The 17346-nt window shown below is 38.4% G+C and overlaps 1 protein-coding gene across 1 annotated transcript in view; it reads right to left on the bottom strand.

Moving 5' to 3' along the window:
• Positions 1-17346, bottom strand: part of alk (ALK receptor tyrosine kinase) — a 420903-nt gene that overhangs the window by 76512 nt on the left and 327045 nt on the right. Inside the window, exon 5 of the mRNA XM_063497355.1 lies at positions 13133-13266. Within this exon, the coding sequence (XP_063353425.1) occupies positions 13133-13266 (134 nt within the window). The remainder of the gene's footprint in view (positions 1-13132; positions 13267-17346) is intronic.

The following is a 17346-nucleotide window of genomic DNA, read 5'->3' as shown; positions in this document are numbered from 1 at the left end:
GCAGCTGGGTTTCCCGCTGGACAGTCGACAGGACAAGAAGTATTCGCTCATGAATTCAATTAACTGCACACAGCCACGCTCGATTGGTCCGAGCTCTGCCCAATCACCATCACTATCTGTCATGCTCCCTGCTGGAGAGAGCTGCACACACTCGAGCAGAGATGGAGAGGGAAAAATATCTATTCTACACTCCTAAGATTTTTTTTCTTTTTTACTGCAGAAAAATGACAGATATTGTACTGAGTGTAAAATAATAGATGTGTACAATATTGCTGGATTACCCATCTGTTTTTGTCTTTCTTTTTTTTTAACTTATATACAGAGCTGACCCAAACATTGTCCATACATCTCCTCTACTTTTTGGGTTTATTGATATTTTTACCCTGTCTGACCTAAACTATAAATGACAGACGAGATAACAGCCTCAAAACAACGAGCAAGGAAACACTGACGTTACTGAACTGGTTCTAAGAATTCTCAACTACAGCTACACAACAAAGGCCACATTGAGTTTATAGCAATGTCACAATGTGAAACACTTGGCAACTCTTGAAAAAGTTGAAAGACAGACACAGCACTCTTGATCCGAAAAGCTAAGCATTTTGGCCTTTACCATCTTGGGACTTTGAAGTGACTGACAAACTGGGGGACACATATATGGTAGCAAGTTCATCAGTCTCAAGATTGCGTTACTGCTCTGTTGCCTATTTGACTCAATATTGGGACAAATTTACAAAATGATTAACCAAATGAACATTATGACATACTCAGTCTTGAAAATCACAGATAAAGAGGTAGTAGTTTTTTTTCATCCTATACAATCACTCTTTATGCAACCTTTGAACTCCGAAGGGACTTTTGTACTGGCACGATCTACAGTAATTATTTGCGTTTTTACAGTGGTACAGGTGCAAGGTGTGTTTTGTGTGTCACACACTGTGTCCGCTAGCTAAAGTTACAGCTTCTGTATTTCCCACGGAGAGAAAAGAGTGAACACTAACTTTACAGACAGAAAAAGATGTCCTCATTTCTAATCATTGGATCTGTATATGATGTCTTTTCATAAATTTTGTAATTTAATATTGTAAAACGTCTGCAAAACAAACATAAGTTATACTTAATTTCTGTAATTCAAATGTTGCATGAAAATACTGGAGTTTTTAGCAGGATAAAAAGGTTAGTTTTCTGTACCGTGATGGATTTAGAGTGAAGAACAGTGTGTTGGACTGGTGCACAATGGCTGTGGTGCTTATGGTCAGTACTCAGTTATGTAGCAGAGATTAATTTGCATTTAAGCTTATGAAGATTAGATTCATTCACTGAATTCAACCTTTATACGTTTGGTACAAAGGTAGTATAAACCAGGGGTGTCAAACAGAAGGCCCGGGATCCTGAATCGGCCCAGCAAAGACTCCAATCAGACTCACTGGACGTCTTTGGAAAATGTTAGGGAGGCAAAGATTTTAGACTTTTAATTGTATTTTCTTGTATTTTACAGCTTGCCCTACTAACAAAGAGCTCGACCATGCCCATTCACACTGCACCAAAGTAATGAAGTACAAGATATACAATTAAATGATAAACAATTAAGGTGCCTGTTTTTTCACTACTAAAGGTCCACAGTATACAGCATATTAAAAATGCAACATTTTCTGTGGATTAACAAAAACGTTCTGCTTTATAATTCCAGGACGGTTTGGGCAGGAGGCTACCAGAAGATTTTACACCATTTTACACAGTAATTTCTTAAATTTAAACCCGGAGTGTTGTGCTGACAGATTTCTCTCATTAACTACCGCAGCATTTCTTTATCATGTAGAGAAAACTGAGACTTACTATTGAAACTGCACTTCTTTTTCTTATACTGAGATATCTCAGATTGATTAAATGTGCCGTTATACTCACCCTCTACAATGAAGGCAACAGATAATAGTTATTTTTTTGAAATTCTCTTTCACTGCTCGTGTCCTTCACAACAGATTCACGCTGAGTACATATATTAGAATTAGAATTTAGACAGCAATAACATTTATCTTCTCATACTAATAGTAAGGTTCATTTACCTTTACACAACGCATGGCAGAGCTGTCCTCCAATGTGCTACTTTTTGAGTACATTACAAAGGCTGTACTTTTTCACTTTTACTCGAGTAAGAAGTTGCTTTAGTACTTTAACATTTACTGGAGTATTTTTTAAGCACAGTGTCTGTACTTCTACTTAAGTAAAGAATGTCTGTACTTTTGCCACCTTAAAAAATGGAATATTAAAGTTTGGTTTCTGTGTAAGTACTATAAAATAAATTCTACTTGATTTGACACCCTCTATACACAAAAATGAGCCCAAAAGGTTCCTCTTGTGGTGGAACAACAGCTATACTAAACAAGCCCATTCTAAGAGCTGTGATTGAACGTAGTTCTTGCACTGTGGGCACAAAAGATAGAAGTACTTTCTACAAGTTATTAGAAATCTCAGAAAGTTATAAAATTGCCGGAGTGCACTGCACACAGTCTAAAAAAAGGTATTTAAATATAAAACTATAATTTGCATATGTGTAACTTTGTTTTGTTGTTGACTTTCAACAGTTATAATGATACTGTATAATTCTTAGCATTGTTTCCTCTGGTTATTTTTCTCAGTTTGGTTGCCCGTGGTCTGATTTCATAAGACATTTTATACCACCAGAAAGCTTTCAGGAAAATAATATCAACATTAGAGCCAGTGGAAAATTTCTCTCCATGTAGTTTTTTTCTTTTATCTGCAATGTTGTGGTCATTTCCTTAAAGTATACAAAAGAGTGAAATTCACAAAGTGCATCATTGTATAAATCTCACATATGACTCATGACATGCTGGCTGTTCCGACTTTTGTTTCTTGCATTACCACGACTCTGCATCTACAAAGCTAAGTAAACATTGTTATCAACCAATAATACAGATCAGCTTTGACATCAAAGCGTCTTTCCCACAGACAGGGCGACTGTGGTGAGACTGTAGCCTTTGTTTTGTTTAAAATGATCAGCATTATGCTACAGGGCTTTGATTCCACAGCACTGGCCTTGATGTTTCATATCTTTTTCAGTCTGATGAGCAGGTTTGGGTTTATTTCATGGGAGAAATCATCTCAGTGCACTAACTAAGGTAAAAAGTCATAACCACTATTTTTACTCCACTACAGGAAAAATGTTTGCTACCCATTGCTGACACACTGACTTCTTCAGAAGGTGATGCAATATTTCAGAGGCTTTTTTAAGGACGTAAATTTTTGTTAATGTTGTTGAAATTTGTACCAGCTATAGATCAAAGTCATAAAACATCATAGAGCAATACTTTTTAGTGCACTGAACAGGATCAGTGAAATCTCTCACAAACATAGAGCTTCCTCAAGAGTTTGAAGACATTTCAAATAGATAACCATTTAAATATGAAATATATTGTAGGTTAGGGTTAGGTCATTGGTAGAATATATATATATATATATATATATATATATATATATATATATATATATATATATATATATATATATATATATATATATCTCCATCATATATGGATTTGCCAGTTACTGAAATTGTGTGTCTGGATCTGCCTTAACTTAGTCAATATATCACTTGTAAAGTTTGATTGCTGAAGCCTCAGTCACACACACCTGGAAACCTGCAGGGAACTCCTCGCCAACCTCTTGTCGCTAGGGAAAAATATGTATTCGTCGACTCGTTTGTGAGTGGTTGCTGACGCCAAAAGGAGCCTCACCAAAAATCTTCTTGTGATTGTTTTCATCACTAGCAGATTGCCACTGTTACCCGCATGAAAGTCACAGGCTGTATCACTCTTTGCGCCCAGTTTCACCTAGCATCTGCTAGCAATCTATAGCAACCATTCACCAACTGGTTGGGGAATACAAATTTATTCCCAGTGACATGAGTTTGCTGAGTGGTTTCCTAATGGTCTCTTGGCAGGCATGACGAGATCCTTAGCAGTTGATTTTACAGCATCTAACACCAACCTCAAGCAACCACTTGTCAACTGGTTGAGGGATACACATTTTTCCATAGTGACTTAAGGTTGCCAAGGGGTTGCCAACCAATCCCTAAGCCTGTTTCACTAGGGCCTGAATTCCCCACAAATTCCCTTCTGTTATGTTAAGATAACGCTAAGAACTGTACACATTATAGCCCAATAAAAGATTTCTGTGGCTATAAGCAATGACCGGTTAAGCTACTTCCCAACCCTTCTGTACCTACATAAAAATGATTACATAAAATGTGCTGTTTAATATTAAACGGATAGGAGAAACTCAATAAACAGATTCACCCCAGAAGTCTTCATGCATAAATATGCTTTACAGACTGTAATTAGATTTAATGTTGCTTTAACTTGATTGACTTTTTGTCAATACTAGTTTAAGTCCATAACATCCAGAAATTTCCTCCTCTTTGCCAGGTTAGGGCTGATTCAGACATCTGTTCCATTTGGCGTATGCATGTTGTGAACACTCTACTTGGTGCCCTGGGCCATTTAACACTTGCTCAATATCTTAAAATGAAACTGCCTGTGTAGATTGCCTTGGAAAGGTGCCTGCAACAGAAACACAGTTTGGGTTGAGGGGATGCTGCTTGCAGAAAGGCCTAAGGCAAGAGATTAGAGGTAGAATGTGATAAAGCTTAGTACCAGAAAGGCTCTTGTCTTGGCAAGTTGTATCTTATGTTAATTGATGAGCTTTGTTTTCCTGTTTTTAACTTTCTCCTAGTTTTTTGCCCTCGTATATTCTCTCAGTGATCCTAACGTGTTTTCAAAAGACTTCAAAGTTTCCCCAACAAATTACAAGATCAACAGAAATATCCATATAATTAGCTCCAGGTATATCTGACAAATAGATGGACTTCTGATTGCCTTCAAGGCTCCTAAAGGCTTTGAACGCAAAGTAAATGGTAACTTCTTTTTAATATACTTAGCTTAATTTATTTATGAAGTAGAGATCTGTGATCAAAAACTGTATTTTTATAGTGCTCTTTTAAGCCAGACCCTGAGGCACAGTATAAGCCATAATGAATGTTGTAAAAGAAAAAAACAAAGAATGAACTGGTTATGTTGAGATGTATTGAAAACATAACCTTACTAGAGATGTTAATATAATCTACAGAGCTGATATCATGGATTTTAAAAACGGAGGCTGTATACACAACTTTTCTTTGCGTGTACAAAACAGATAGTAGGTGCACAAGAAATACTTGTGGTACACCTGTCGTACCCACTTCTGCACAACATGCATTGGAGTGCAGTGAATGCGATGCCCTGCTTTATTATACAAGACCAGAATCTAGTCTCATCTCACTGGAGTCAATCCCAGGTGTCATAGGGCGAGAGGTGGGGTGGAATGGGAGAACCACTCAAGCTCATATTTAACATGCATGTCTCTGGTCTTTGGGAGGAAGCCGGAGTACCTGGAGAGAAAAATGTATCTTTTACAACACGTGCCACTATGAAATCTCTGTTTCTCTGCCAATAAACTCTGATACAACCAGGAGTTGAACAACCAAAACTAATTACAGGTTCATCATATGCTTCTGAAAGTTCCTTATTAATACCAGACAATATATCATCATGTTGCCTAGCAGCCACATAACAATGGACTAAAATCTGCAGAGTGGACCAGTGATTGTAAAATATAAAGATCACCTCATAAATATACAGGTTAAACTTTAAAGGAACTACACTGAATATCTGGGGGGTTTTCATCCCTTTTAAGTGGTGTTGCCCAATCTCTCTCTCTCTCACACACACAGACACACACAAACACAGTACATTATGAAGAACACTGGTATTAGATGAGCAGCTTGTGGCCTATATTTAATTAAATGTTAAACTGGAATTATGTTCAAACTATATTAAATGCAGCAGACATTTTATCTTTTTTCGTGGCCCAGCAACATTATTTGATTTGATTTTATTATTCAATTTTATTTGACTTTTAGAGTTAGTGAAATTAGACACTCATTGTATCAGGAAATAAATTATATGTCCACACGCCTAGCTAATTTACGTCAGCCAATAAACAACCTGTAAATCAATCAACAAGATGGTAACATAATTACATTAATGGAAATTCCATATACAATCAACATAAGATAAAAAGAATAACCACCAAATGTTTTTTCCCTGTACAAAAAATGTACTATATTTAATGTATGTAACTGAGACCAAAACATACTGTTTAACTGCCACTGAACAACATGAACTCTATATGGGTTAAATATCTAATCCATAGAGCATTAAATACATGTTATTTATGCTTCTTCATATTACAGTTTATGAACTGCAAGCAGACAGTACAGACATCCAACTAAATTGGTTTATTACATTAGACATGATTAGATTAGATTGATATTAAAACAGATTAGCTGTGATTTTTGAGGCTCAGCCTGAAAGAGTTACGCATGTGGATGTGTACATTTTGTGTTTTTGTCCTTGTTAGAGGCATGGCAATATGGCAATGCATGTTGGTTGGCTGGTTAGACGGTCTAACTCTTAATTTCCTAATCAGAGTTAAAGTAATAAAGTAATCAAACAAATGTGAAATTCTGTAGAGACATTCATGGTCCTAACAGGTTGAAATTGTGTTTCATGTCTTATTAAATAGAACACGATGGTTGTTTTCTAAATGACTGAAAAAGGAGTATCAAGCAGAGTAGCTACTTTGTTGTTGTTGTGACCACACAGTCATGTGAAAGGACTCAAAACTAAGTACTCTCGCTACTTGCATAGAAATTATAAGGGTATTATAATTTCTATGCAAGCAGTGAGAGTACTTATGCATTTGATCATCAACAAGTATGAAAAAATACGCACACAATTACTGCTTCCATAGGAATAGGAAATAAGGATATGCAGCAGTCAGTGCATTTGATCAACACAAGATTTGGCAGTTTGATGGTCTGGGGCATTCAAGGGTGTATTAATACAATGCAATAACCTTCCAAGAAACGGACATCATAAAATGTTAAAATAAAACAGTGACAGCAGAGTTAGAGAAAGACTGAACAAGTATGGCTTACTTGGGGATACTCCCAGGAGAAATCTCTTTACATTTTCAAAGTTGCTACTAAAACAAAATGAATTGTGGAATAATAGCCTCATACCAACTGTTATGCACGGTGGTGTAGGGGTAATGACTTAGGTTTGTTTTGGAGCCACAGGATCTGAGCATCTTGCACTCATCGAGTCGACCATGAACTTGTCCATACACCAAACAGCTAAAGCTTGGCTTAAATTTGGTTATGCAACAAGACAGTGATTTCAAGCATATCATCAAATGGCCCACCCAAATGTTCAGAGCTCAACCTGACTGACATGGTACCTTAAGAAAGCTGTGCATGAGTGGATGCCTGCAAACCTTAATGAACTGAAGAAACATTATAAAAAAAGCATGAACCTCCACAACAATCTAAAAGGCTGATAAAACTAAATTTGCACCAGACAATATGCTCAGCTTGAGGCTGCAAGAGTGAGATTCACACAACAATAGGGGATACTGTGTCTACATCATACAGTTCACTGGCTCCAGCAAGAGGTTAATATTAATGAAGAATCTTAGCAATTGCATTGGAGGTTGTGAAATTCGGTATACATATTGTGTTACAGGGAGATGACACATGTGGCATCATCAGCAGGGCTAATTTTTTATTTAATTCCTTTAAGGCTTAAAAACACTTTTGAAACCATAGTATTGATACTATGTGGAGCTGTGGCCTAAAAGCTGCCTAGTGCAACATTAGGGGTGTAATATACACGTATTGACACTATGTGGACTAAAATACTGGGCCACACCTCTTAGTCTTTTAATTCAGGTATTTTTAGTCTTGCTAGAGTTACATAAAATCAAGGACCCAGCCATATGGTCTACATGGAACAAGTAGGTTTGTGAAATTTCTTCCCTTGTAGATATTCCAAGAGCAACAGTAAGTGGTATTATTGCAAAGTGGAAGTGTTTAGGAACTACAGCAACTTATCTTACTGTAACTTAAGTGGTAGACCACAGAAAGTTACAGATCAGTTGCTGATTGCTGAGGCGCCAACGCTCTGCTGACTCAATAACTGTAAAGCTCCAAACCTCCTTTGACATCGACATTAACACAAAAACTCTCCATCGGGAGCTTCATGGCATGGGTTTCTGCGGCCGAGCAGCTCTTGTAGGTGTATTGTGTAGGTGGCCCAGTACTGTAGTCCATATGGTGTAGATATATGGCTGAGAGTTTATTTCATGCACTCAAAGAGCCAAAGTGAAATAGAAATCTAAATTAAAGCCTGATGTCCTGCTATAAAGTGAATGGTTTTTTCCATTACAAAATACCATCAACCATCCTTCCACATGTCCACAATCTATCCACTACAGTAGCTTTCTCCAAACCCATTTCCCTCATAGCATTCTCCACAGGGCCATGTTTGATTGATGGGCCTAGGGACACTTCATGGTGCTGTGTACCTAATCGTGAAGTATAGACTTGCTGTAATGCTCCATTAATGCCCCGCGGCAGCATGGTGTAGTGGTTAAGGAAATGGACCAAGGAAGAGGAGGTCAGTGGTTCAGATTCCCTAAGGGTTTGCTGCTGCCTTCACTCTGCTCAATGTCCAATTGGAAAAATGAATTGTGACAGTTTGTGGGGTAATTCATGAGCACAAATACAGAATATGCTCTTGAGCGGATAAACGTTGTTATAGACGTTAAGGCAAACGTGACCTTCTGGTTTGTCACAGAGGAAAAAGTCAAATCTGCTATTGACATAATCTGTTAATGAGCTTGTCAGTCATCACAGTAGTGTCTATTTACTCTCAGGATGAGAACCTGTAGGAGGTTAAGAGTGTTGCTGACATGTTTGCTGAGTTTGAATGATTACGTTCTCTGGACAGATATGCCACAACCATAAAGAGAAATACTGGCAGGAGGTAGGATTCTAACTTCCTGTCAGAAGGATGAGCTCCAGAGATAGGCATACAGCCACACAAGTCACTTTAAGGGCAGCAAATTGGATTGCTTGTTGGTCCAGTGACTGATGAGTTAATTAAAGTGGAAGGGTATGGAGAAAGAAGTCAGACACTGCTCCATTTATTTATCCTCTATTGACTATCTCCATGCACTTCACTAGCTAGAGTAATCGCTGCCTTTCTGCCCATGAAAACAACTAAAGAAGAGGAAATGGACTTTGTCAAAATTACAAATCAGGTGCAAAAGATGAAAAGGAGAAGTAATTTCAACTGAATGCATCCTATTTAGATGAATTTTTAGCCAAATGATTATAAATAATACATACATTCTGCTAATACAGAATATCTCAAGGCAGACTTGCTAAAAATCAAATAATGAGTGAATCAGTGAATTAAAACTGTCAGACTGAATCATGCGTTTCTTAAAAAAAGTCTTCCAAGTCTAAAGGAAATTGTTACGCAACCATAACAGTACCAACAGTCTGTGTCCACAGCCTCCTGTCTGCTGAAATTAAAACTTCAAACCTTTGGGACCAAATTAAACACAATTAATCACCGAAGTCTGGATCAGTCTTGGAGCTATTCACCCCAAAAGCTTGATAATGGAGGTCATTAATAGTAGTAATTAGCAAATTTTCAGCGCAAGGGACTAGAACAAATAAAGCAAACGAGTGTATTTGTCAGGGATTTAGTGTGAGAGCCTTAATGGAGCGCTCTGGCTTCATGTTCTGAGAAGAGAGGTAATTTGAGCTCAGGTTTGTGACAGGTGCTGGAGGAAAAAGTGGGGGAGGTTGAGAACACCACGAAATGTGGTGAGGCCACACGGCGAGCGTGCCGAGACGGATTAGGACTTTGTTTAGAAGTGGGATGTGTGTCGTGGGTGTTGCACTAGGGACCCAGGTGGTGCCCGAGGAGAGCGTGGCACGTCTGCATGCTTTTTTCTCTCTGTCTACCAGCCAGGGCTTATGCACTGTCAGGGAAGAGGAACAGGGTGAACCCAAAACAAAGAACAATTAGATACTGTTCAACCAAAGCTGGATTTGCATGAGCAGCATCATACTCTTGGAACAGTTACACAAAGACCCACTGGAGAATCACTTCTGTTTTAAGTGAGATGGAAAATGTTTTGCTTGATGTGAAGTTAGGCTAATTATATGTTTTTACGATTTTGCACTTTCATTAGCAGCATTTGATTGAATGATTCAGTTTACAAAGAGAATTTTGGGCAAGGGAAGACTTACCCCAAGGGAAGACTAGATATGCACTGAACTGAACTGCATCTCCTCTCCTTCTCTTACTTCCTCTCTTGTCACATTCATACACACAAATGTATTTACATACCTGATAACCAAATAATACCTTTGAACCAAACTCAAGTTTAAACACCTTATTTGAACCAAATCTGAAGACAAATCCACAAGACAAGTCTTTCCTGCGGTGCAATGTTCCTCTTTCACCTGGAGCTAAATATTGACCAAGCATAAAAGCCATTTCATTGTTGCAGAGTGCAAAGAGACTCTCCCTCCATAAAAGCAGAAGGGATTAAATTTGCTGGACTGTGAGCATCCCTCTGAATTTTAAAAAAGGCCTCTGGGAATGATCACCTTTTTTTTTTTTTTTAAGATGTGCTGTATTTTTAATACAGAACTACAAGGTAAAGGTTTACTTGACTGCATTCCAGTGCTCAGCATAACAAGCAGTCAAATATAAAGTGCAGTGCAGGTCCATCTGTCAGTCCTTTGTTCAAGTGATCCACCCTGAATCAGTGGCCAGAAATCACTACGACACAAACGTGGGAAGAATCGTTTACGTGCAGCTAAAGGTAATATGCACATGTGTTGATTTTTTTGAAGTGGAATGAAGTAAAAACAACCAGTTCAATAATGCAACAATCGTCAAATGTAAATTCACGTTACTTTTCATTTTGTGAACTTATAAAAACGTGGCATATAATTGTAGCATGTAGAAAAGTTCAGTCAGCCTTTCACTTGTTAAATTTCAGAGCCTTCTGACTCATGACCTTAATTAGGTCCAAGCTGACTTGTTTGGAGCTGTAAGATCAGATCATCTGTCAGCTGCTGACAATGAGCTTCATAAATTTTCTGACTGTTTAGGCTCCCGGGAGTAAACACTGAAGAAACTGAAGATAACTGATGCCTCGAAAGCAGAAAAAGGCGTCTGAAAGATATGAGAAAGCTGCCAGCTTTTTTCCACTCTGCAAAATGTCCTTAAACGAAAATGTGAAAGTCGGGCACAATATATGGAAGACTGACTTCCCCACAAAATTCAGCATCTTCAGCACAAAAACAAAATCTTAATCATTTTAGAATCATATGCTGCAGACATTATGAATTAAAAATCTTAATCCATATTTCTGGAGGAAAGAATGACTGGAGTTTGATTAAAATAACACCTTGCATGCTGTCAAGTGTGGGTGTGGATATATTCAGATTTGGCATGTATGATAACCAATGGCACAGGAAGGATTGCATGAATAGAGCCCAGATTGAATTCCTCTAATTAAGAGCAAATTATAAGTGCTATGTCATGCAGTCAGTTGAGAAAGTCAAGTGTGAAAGGAGGCTGGCTTCAACAATAGGACAAAGCTCCAATGTAGACCTCAAAGTCCAACTTGAAGTACTTGAAGAAATTCAAGCTGAAGCTTTCAGAATGGCACTCCAGCTAAAGATCTGTGGGCAGATACTTAACATGCTGTGCCTAAAAGAATATCTCAGAGCTTGAAATGGTTGGCAAAAAACAGTGTGTGGAAAAAGTAAAAATGAAAAATGGAAAGAGTCCCCGCAAGCTATTACAGCTGCCAAACGCTGACGCCGAATCTTAGAAAGAAGCCCAAATTTTATAAATGCAAATGAGATTTTTCTTCTTTTTTAAAATTTGTTGTCTTTTAAATAAAAAAAGGTAACACTGCAGTTTGTTGCAGGGGCTCTAATTATCATGTAATATGTGCATAAAAAGGTAACAAGAAAACATTTTTCAAGCATCACTTGTAACAAGAAAAACATCGAAGGGATAAAATGGCCTTAACAGCAGTTTAAATATGAATTTAAAGCGCCAAATAACGTGAACGAAGGTGATGTGACTCAACAGCAAAGTATAATGCTGGATTCTCATTATAAATATAATGTTGTAATACATAAATTGGCAGCGTGTTGCTGCCAATTTCAAGATTTAACTTATTTGGTTACAAGAAGCTAATGGTGAACCATTTCTCTTGGTCATTCTTGACTTGATTATTGCTTTTTATGTGGGTTCTGCGGTCTCTGAGCTGGTTGGGTAAACAAGTTTTCCTAAATAAGCCTGAAATGAACCCTTGCTTTTTAAAAACTTATACTAGGAAAAATCCCACAGCTTTCAACAAAAAAATGTGATTTCTTTTTTTAAATAGAAATATTTTATACATGCAGATTACAGCATTCTCTTCCAGTAAATAAGCACCGGGTTGGTGTGACAAACAGGTGCTGATTTACACTTTTCTGCCCATCAAACATCTGCCAGTTAGAGGAAACAAGGACTTTATCTGTGTTTCTACACGTTACATGTTTGAGGAAAGTCTGCTGTGCTTCTGCATCTAGTTCAGAGGAAATTGAATCAGTTTTATTAACTCAATTTTGAGGAGCTTTCGAGGTTGACAGAGAAGGATATTATTCCAGTCTAGACCAGCCTACGCATTTCATTCGACAACATACTGTAATGAAGTTAAAAATGACTGAGTGTAACTATGCAATTTCCATTTTGACATGTGTAAGAACTCAGTCACTCTGCAGACATGTGAGACACATTTGTCCACATACGCATTTGAAAACAAGGGAATGACTGAAAATGTAAGAATCCCAAATTTTAGTACGAGATATATTGATTTCTATCAGTTTGGAGCCATTTGTAATTAGTCTTGCAGCAAATAACTTTCATTATATATTAATTTTATTACTCAGTTACTGATATAAAATGATTTACCTTCCTCACAGTATTTAATTTGTAGAGAAGTGACAGCAACTATTTTGTGATTGTTGGAAATCTCTTTTGGAATTACTGACTGATGAAAGTCACTCTTAAAAGTCTTAAACTTTAATTAATTAACTTTTACAACAGCAACGAAACACATCACACACACATCAGTGGCAGCTACTTACCCATGGTGCAGTTGGTGGTGAAGTGGGGCTCAATGGTGGCCGTATCATCCTGCGGGATCTGCTGATCATAGCTGGTTGAGATCCGAAAAGGTGATCCTCCGTTTGCCCCCAGGGTGAGGTGGACCACTGCCCAGCTGCCAAGAAGAGAAAGCAGGAGCAGGATCAGTGCGAAGAGCAGACACCATGGCTGACAGAAAAACCTACACCGGCTGTGGTTGAGAGGGGTGAGTGTAGCTTGGGCCTGCTCAGCCTGGACGACGGAGGTGGGACTGTCCAGGGCTGCACTGGAGGCTGACATGGTAGCTGCCTCATTCCCTTCCATTTTGGGAGGGTCCCTTTCTTCCTTTGCATGGTGATGCATGGCCCACCCTTTGAGGCCACCCAGACTCTGCAGGTGTAGAGGAGGTTTTAGAGGTGGCCAGGTGTCAGGTGGTGCCCTTGTTGAAAGATTGCAATAAGCGGTGTGAAGCCGGCACACGCTTACGGATTGAAGCCACAAATACAGAAAGTGTGTGGTCAAGAATCGCCAACACACTGAGGCCAAGTTCTAGTGTGTTAGCGAGCTGAAAGTCCTGCACCGAATGCTGTTTTCCCTCAAGCGCCCAGCTGGCTTTGTGCAGTTCAACTGTCCCTAATTTTATTAAGCAAATTGTGCTGATTTCTCTTTGGCTCCGAGCTCATCAACAATCTCTCTCTCTCCCTCTCTCTCCCCTCCTCCTGTCTCCTGCCCATCCCTACATACAAATCATGACAACATGTATAGTTAATGTCCTGTGAACAGCTACTTCCCTGATGAGATCGTAAATTCAAGTATGCCACACCTGCACACAGACACACCAGCACAAAGGCTACAGAAAGCTACAAAAGTTCTATATGTTGCAATATTATTACAATAGTAACAGGTGAAAAAACTACACCATGCATAGACCATACATATTTTATTAACTACATCTTTGACATGTTGCATCGACTGCAGCATATTACAATGCTTATGCTCTCACTTTATTATGTTTACATAATGATAAATAAATTTAGCTGCTATTTAATAGACTTCTGTGAATTATATACTGTAGATAACATTTTTAATTATCTTTTGTGCATCTTAATCTGCATCTAAAAACAACTACTGAAATAACAGAAAATACAAGTGAAAACTTGAACAAATATCTCTGTTGACTGAAAACAAAAGCAAATATGTTGTGTTTAGACTGAGCTAAATTGTAATAATGTTTTTGCGATTGAAGTTTATGTCACACATAAGCCACACGCACCCAATCCACCGACAAACAGAGGATCGTGACGGCGAAAGTCAGGAGTTAATAACGTTACTAAAATAATAAAACTAACACTGAAGCTAAAAAATAAGAAGAGAGGCATCCACCGACCAGGGACCGGAAATGGCGACTTGTTGGAATTCTTGGCCCTGATTTGGTAGCTGGCTGGTCAGTTTCACAAACGTCTGATTATGAGCCGGTCCCTTTCATGCATGCATAAAATGGTAAATGGTAAATGGCCTGTATTTGTATTGCACTTTACTTAGTCCCTATGGACCCCAAAGCGCTTTACACTACATTCAGTCATCCACCCATTCACTGGTGATGGCAAGCTACATTGTAGCCACAGCTGCCCTGGGGCGCACTGACAGAGGCGCCTGCACCCCTCTCTGCATAACATGCAGAGAGGGGTGCAGGCAGATAATCGCTTATACTTTACACCAAAAAAGCTGATCCGAATCTTAAACCACCTTCATCCAGCTGAACATGGGCATTTTGAAGAGGCTAAAAACAAAGGCAGCCAGGCACAAGCCAGCAGCCTCGGTATGAGCGAAAAGAACAAAACAGTTATTAAGAATTATAAGAGAAAAGGGTCAATGTCCTGCTATCACAATGCTCTGGTGAAGATATAAAAACACCGGAAAATGATATAAGCAAATCAAAATAAATTTGTTTTGTTATATAAATCTGCTGCACCTGCTTTTCTTTGATAAGGTCAGATATGCCAAGTAAAGGCAGGTGTACAGAAACTCATTTTCAGCTAATTATTTGCACCTCTTTGCAGCACTTTATTCAGTCAGAGAAGATGTAACTTACTGCAGTTTGGGAGGAACTGTAAAGTTTAATTATTACTTTTGTTATGAAAACAAAACAAACATTTTTAGACTCCACTGCTTGCCGATGCATTACATGTTAACTACCATGTGGTCATGTCCTGGTGTTTTATATGGATTGCCAGCCGATATAACCTTTTTCTCCTCCTGGATCCTTGTTCTTTGTTTTTGTCAAACACTTTTGTCCCTCTAGTTTTTCCACTTCAGTGTACATCCCCTCACATCCATTCCAATAGTTTCAGCATTCTCCTTCCAGGAATCTGATGACATTTGTGACATAACATTGTTATCCTCCTACTGATAAATTCAAAAACTGTGGGGAAACAGTACCCAGAAATGCCAAAGGGGACAGTGCTGAACATAAATCAGGTGTTAGTTGGAGGAACTGCTAAAGTAAAAAATATGTCTTTATTGTAAAAATACTAAATTTTATGCTTTTGACTATTTCATTGAGAGTCCAAGCCTAGTTTCTGTATTGTAGGTCTTTTTAGCCTCCCCAGAGGCAGAGATGATATTTATTGACCATTTTTAAAAAGTACCCAAAGACATGGCTCTCAGCCATCAGCCAAGAGTACAGAACATCATACCAAATACGGTGATGCGTAATCAATAATTTCACAATGCAATGTATCTGTGAAGTTTTGACTTTTTTGCACCTATCTGGAAAAATAATATAATTTTTCAAATTTTTCCTGGAAGTTTGGCTGTCCATGAAGTCTTTCATTAAATAGAAATCCAAGTCTTGTGATTTCAACTCACTGATGTGAGTCTTGAGACATTTTCAGTGACCACACAAAGATTTCCTTCTCAGGACTGCTCGTTTCAAACAAATTTGAAAAATAGTTTGGTAGGTTGTGGTCAAACCTTGAGTGGTTGTGAAGAAAGTAAATGAAATACTATAGAAAATAATGCACACCTCCGGGCTAAAAAAGTAGATTTCCACCTTGATAGAAGACCTTGGAGTCAATGGGAATGCATTGGTAGGAAGCCTTGTGTTTCTTTTCACAGATTTATTTCCCCACACCTAGGTAACTTAGATCTATTTCCACACAAGGATTAAGAAAACCAAATTGGAACACTTTCACTGCTTTATAAAGGTTTTAAGCCATAGACCATTAGTGATGTTATTTTGAGAGATCTCAGCAGGTCTCTAGCTTTCAATTATGACAAGTGCACTGGGTAAAAGGGAGCAGTCTGTGTTTATTTTGGGGTTTATTTTGTGCTTTGTTTGGGTAGAATCGTGCTAGTAAGAGTACAGCAAATATGAATGCGCACACAAGCCCCCACTACACAAACAGGCTCTGAGCTTTTCTGATTTCCCCAATGTCTGCACTCGAACTCAGCAGGCTTTGCGTTGCTACTTTCACCAGCTTTCCTTCTTATGTTTTTTTCCCCTTCTTTTTTATGTTGCATTGCCTCTCCTCTGTCCTCCCTCTTTCTGGTGCTCTCACCTCTTTCCATTTACTTTTCGCTAAACCGTCTCTGCACCATCTCTCTCCCCCTCTTTTCACCCAGACACTGCTCACAGTGGAGGGAAGATGGGAAGTGATGTTATAGCACCATAGTACACCACTAGAGAACAGCTCTGCGGTATGGGACCTGCTACCTGTCATTCCCCTTAATAAGAAGGAAATGAAACCCTAGATAAGAGCTGCCACTGTCTCCTTGATAACCTTGAAATGATTTGCCAACTAAGTAATATACACATGATCTTGCTAAATTCACCACCAGCTCAGCTAAATATAGAAATGGTTTGGCTACATGATAACAATAGGATTGTTAGTGTGCAGGGATGTTTAAAATAGATCAATTCAACACTACTCAAGGCAACCTCATGTCCAGTTAGATTCATATATTCAAAGACAAAATTGGTAAAACCTATAATTTAGCATGGACGTATACTGCACCATTTCCAATGTGATCATAAACAATTTAAGTTTTCAGCTGTTTTGCTAAGTTCTTAGTGTTTTTGGTGTTCTTGGCTAGCTAGCTAGTGGAGGACTTTACCCACTTACTTAGTTTGGCTGGTTGGGCAGATTTAGGAAGACTGCTACTGGTTCCAAAGTTAGTTTATTTAAGAACGACGGACCCTATTATGCTCTTTAGT

Source organism: Pelmatolapia mariae, linkage group LG16_19 (genome assembly GCF_036321145.2).
Source record: "Pelmatolapia mariae isolate MD_Pm_ZW linkage group LG16_19, Pm_UMD_F_2, whole genome shotgun sequence".
In the NCBI taxonomy this organism is placed as follows: domain Eukaryota; kingdom Metazoa; phylum Chordata; class Actinopteri; order Cichliformes; family Cichlidae; genus Pelmatolapia; species Pelmatolapia mariae.
This window is presented reverse-complemented; position numbering and strand designations above follow the sequence as displayed.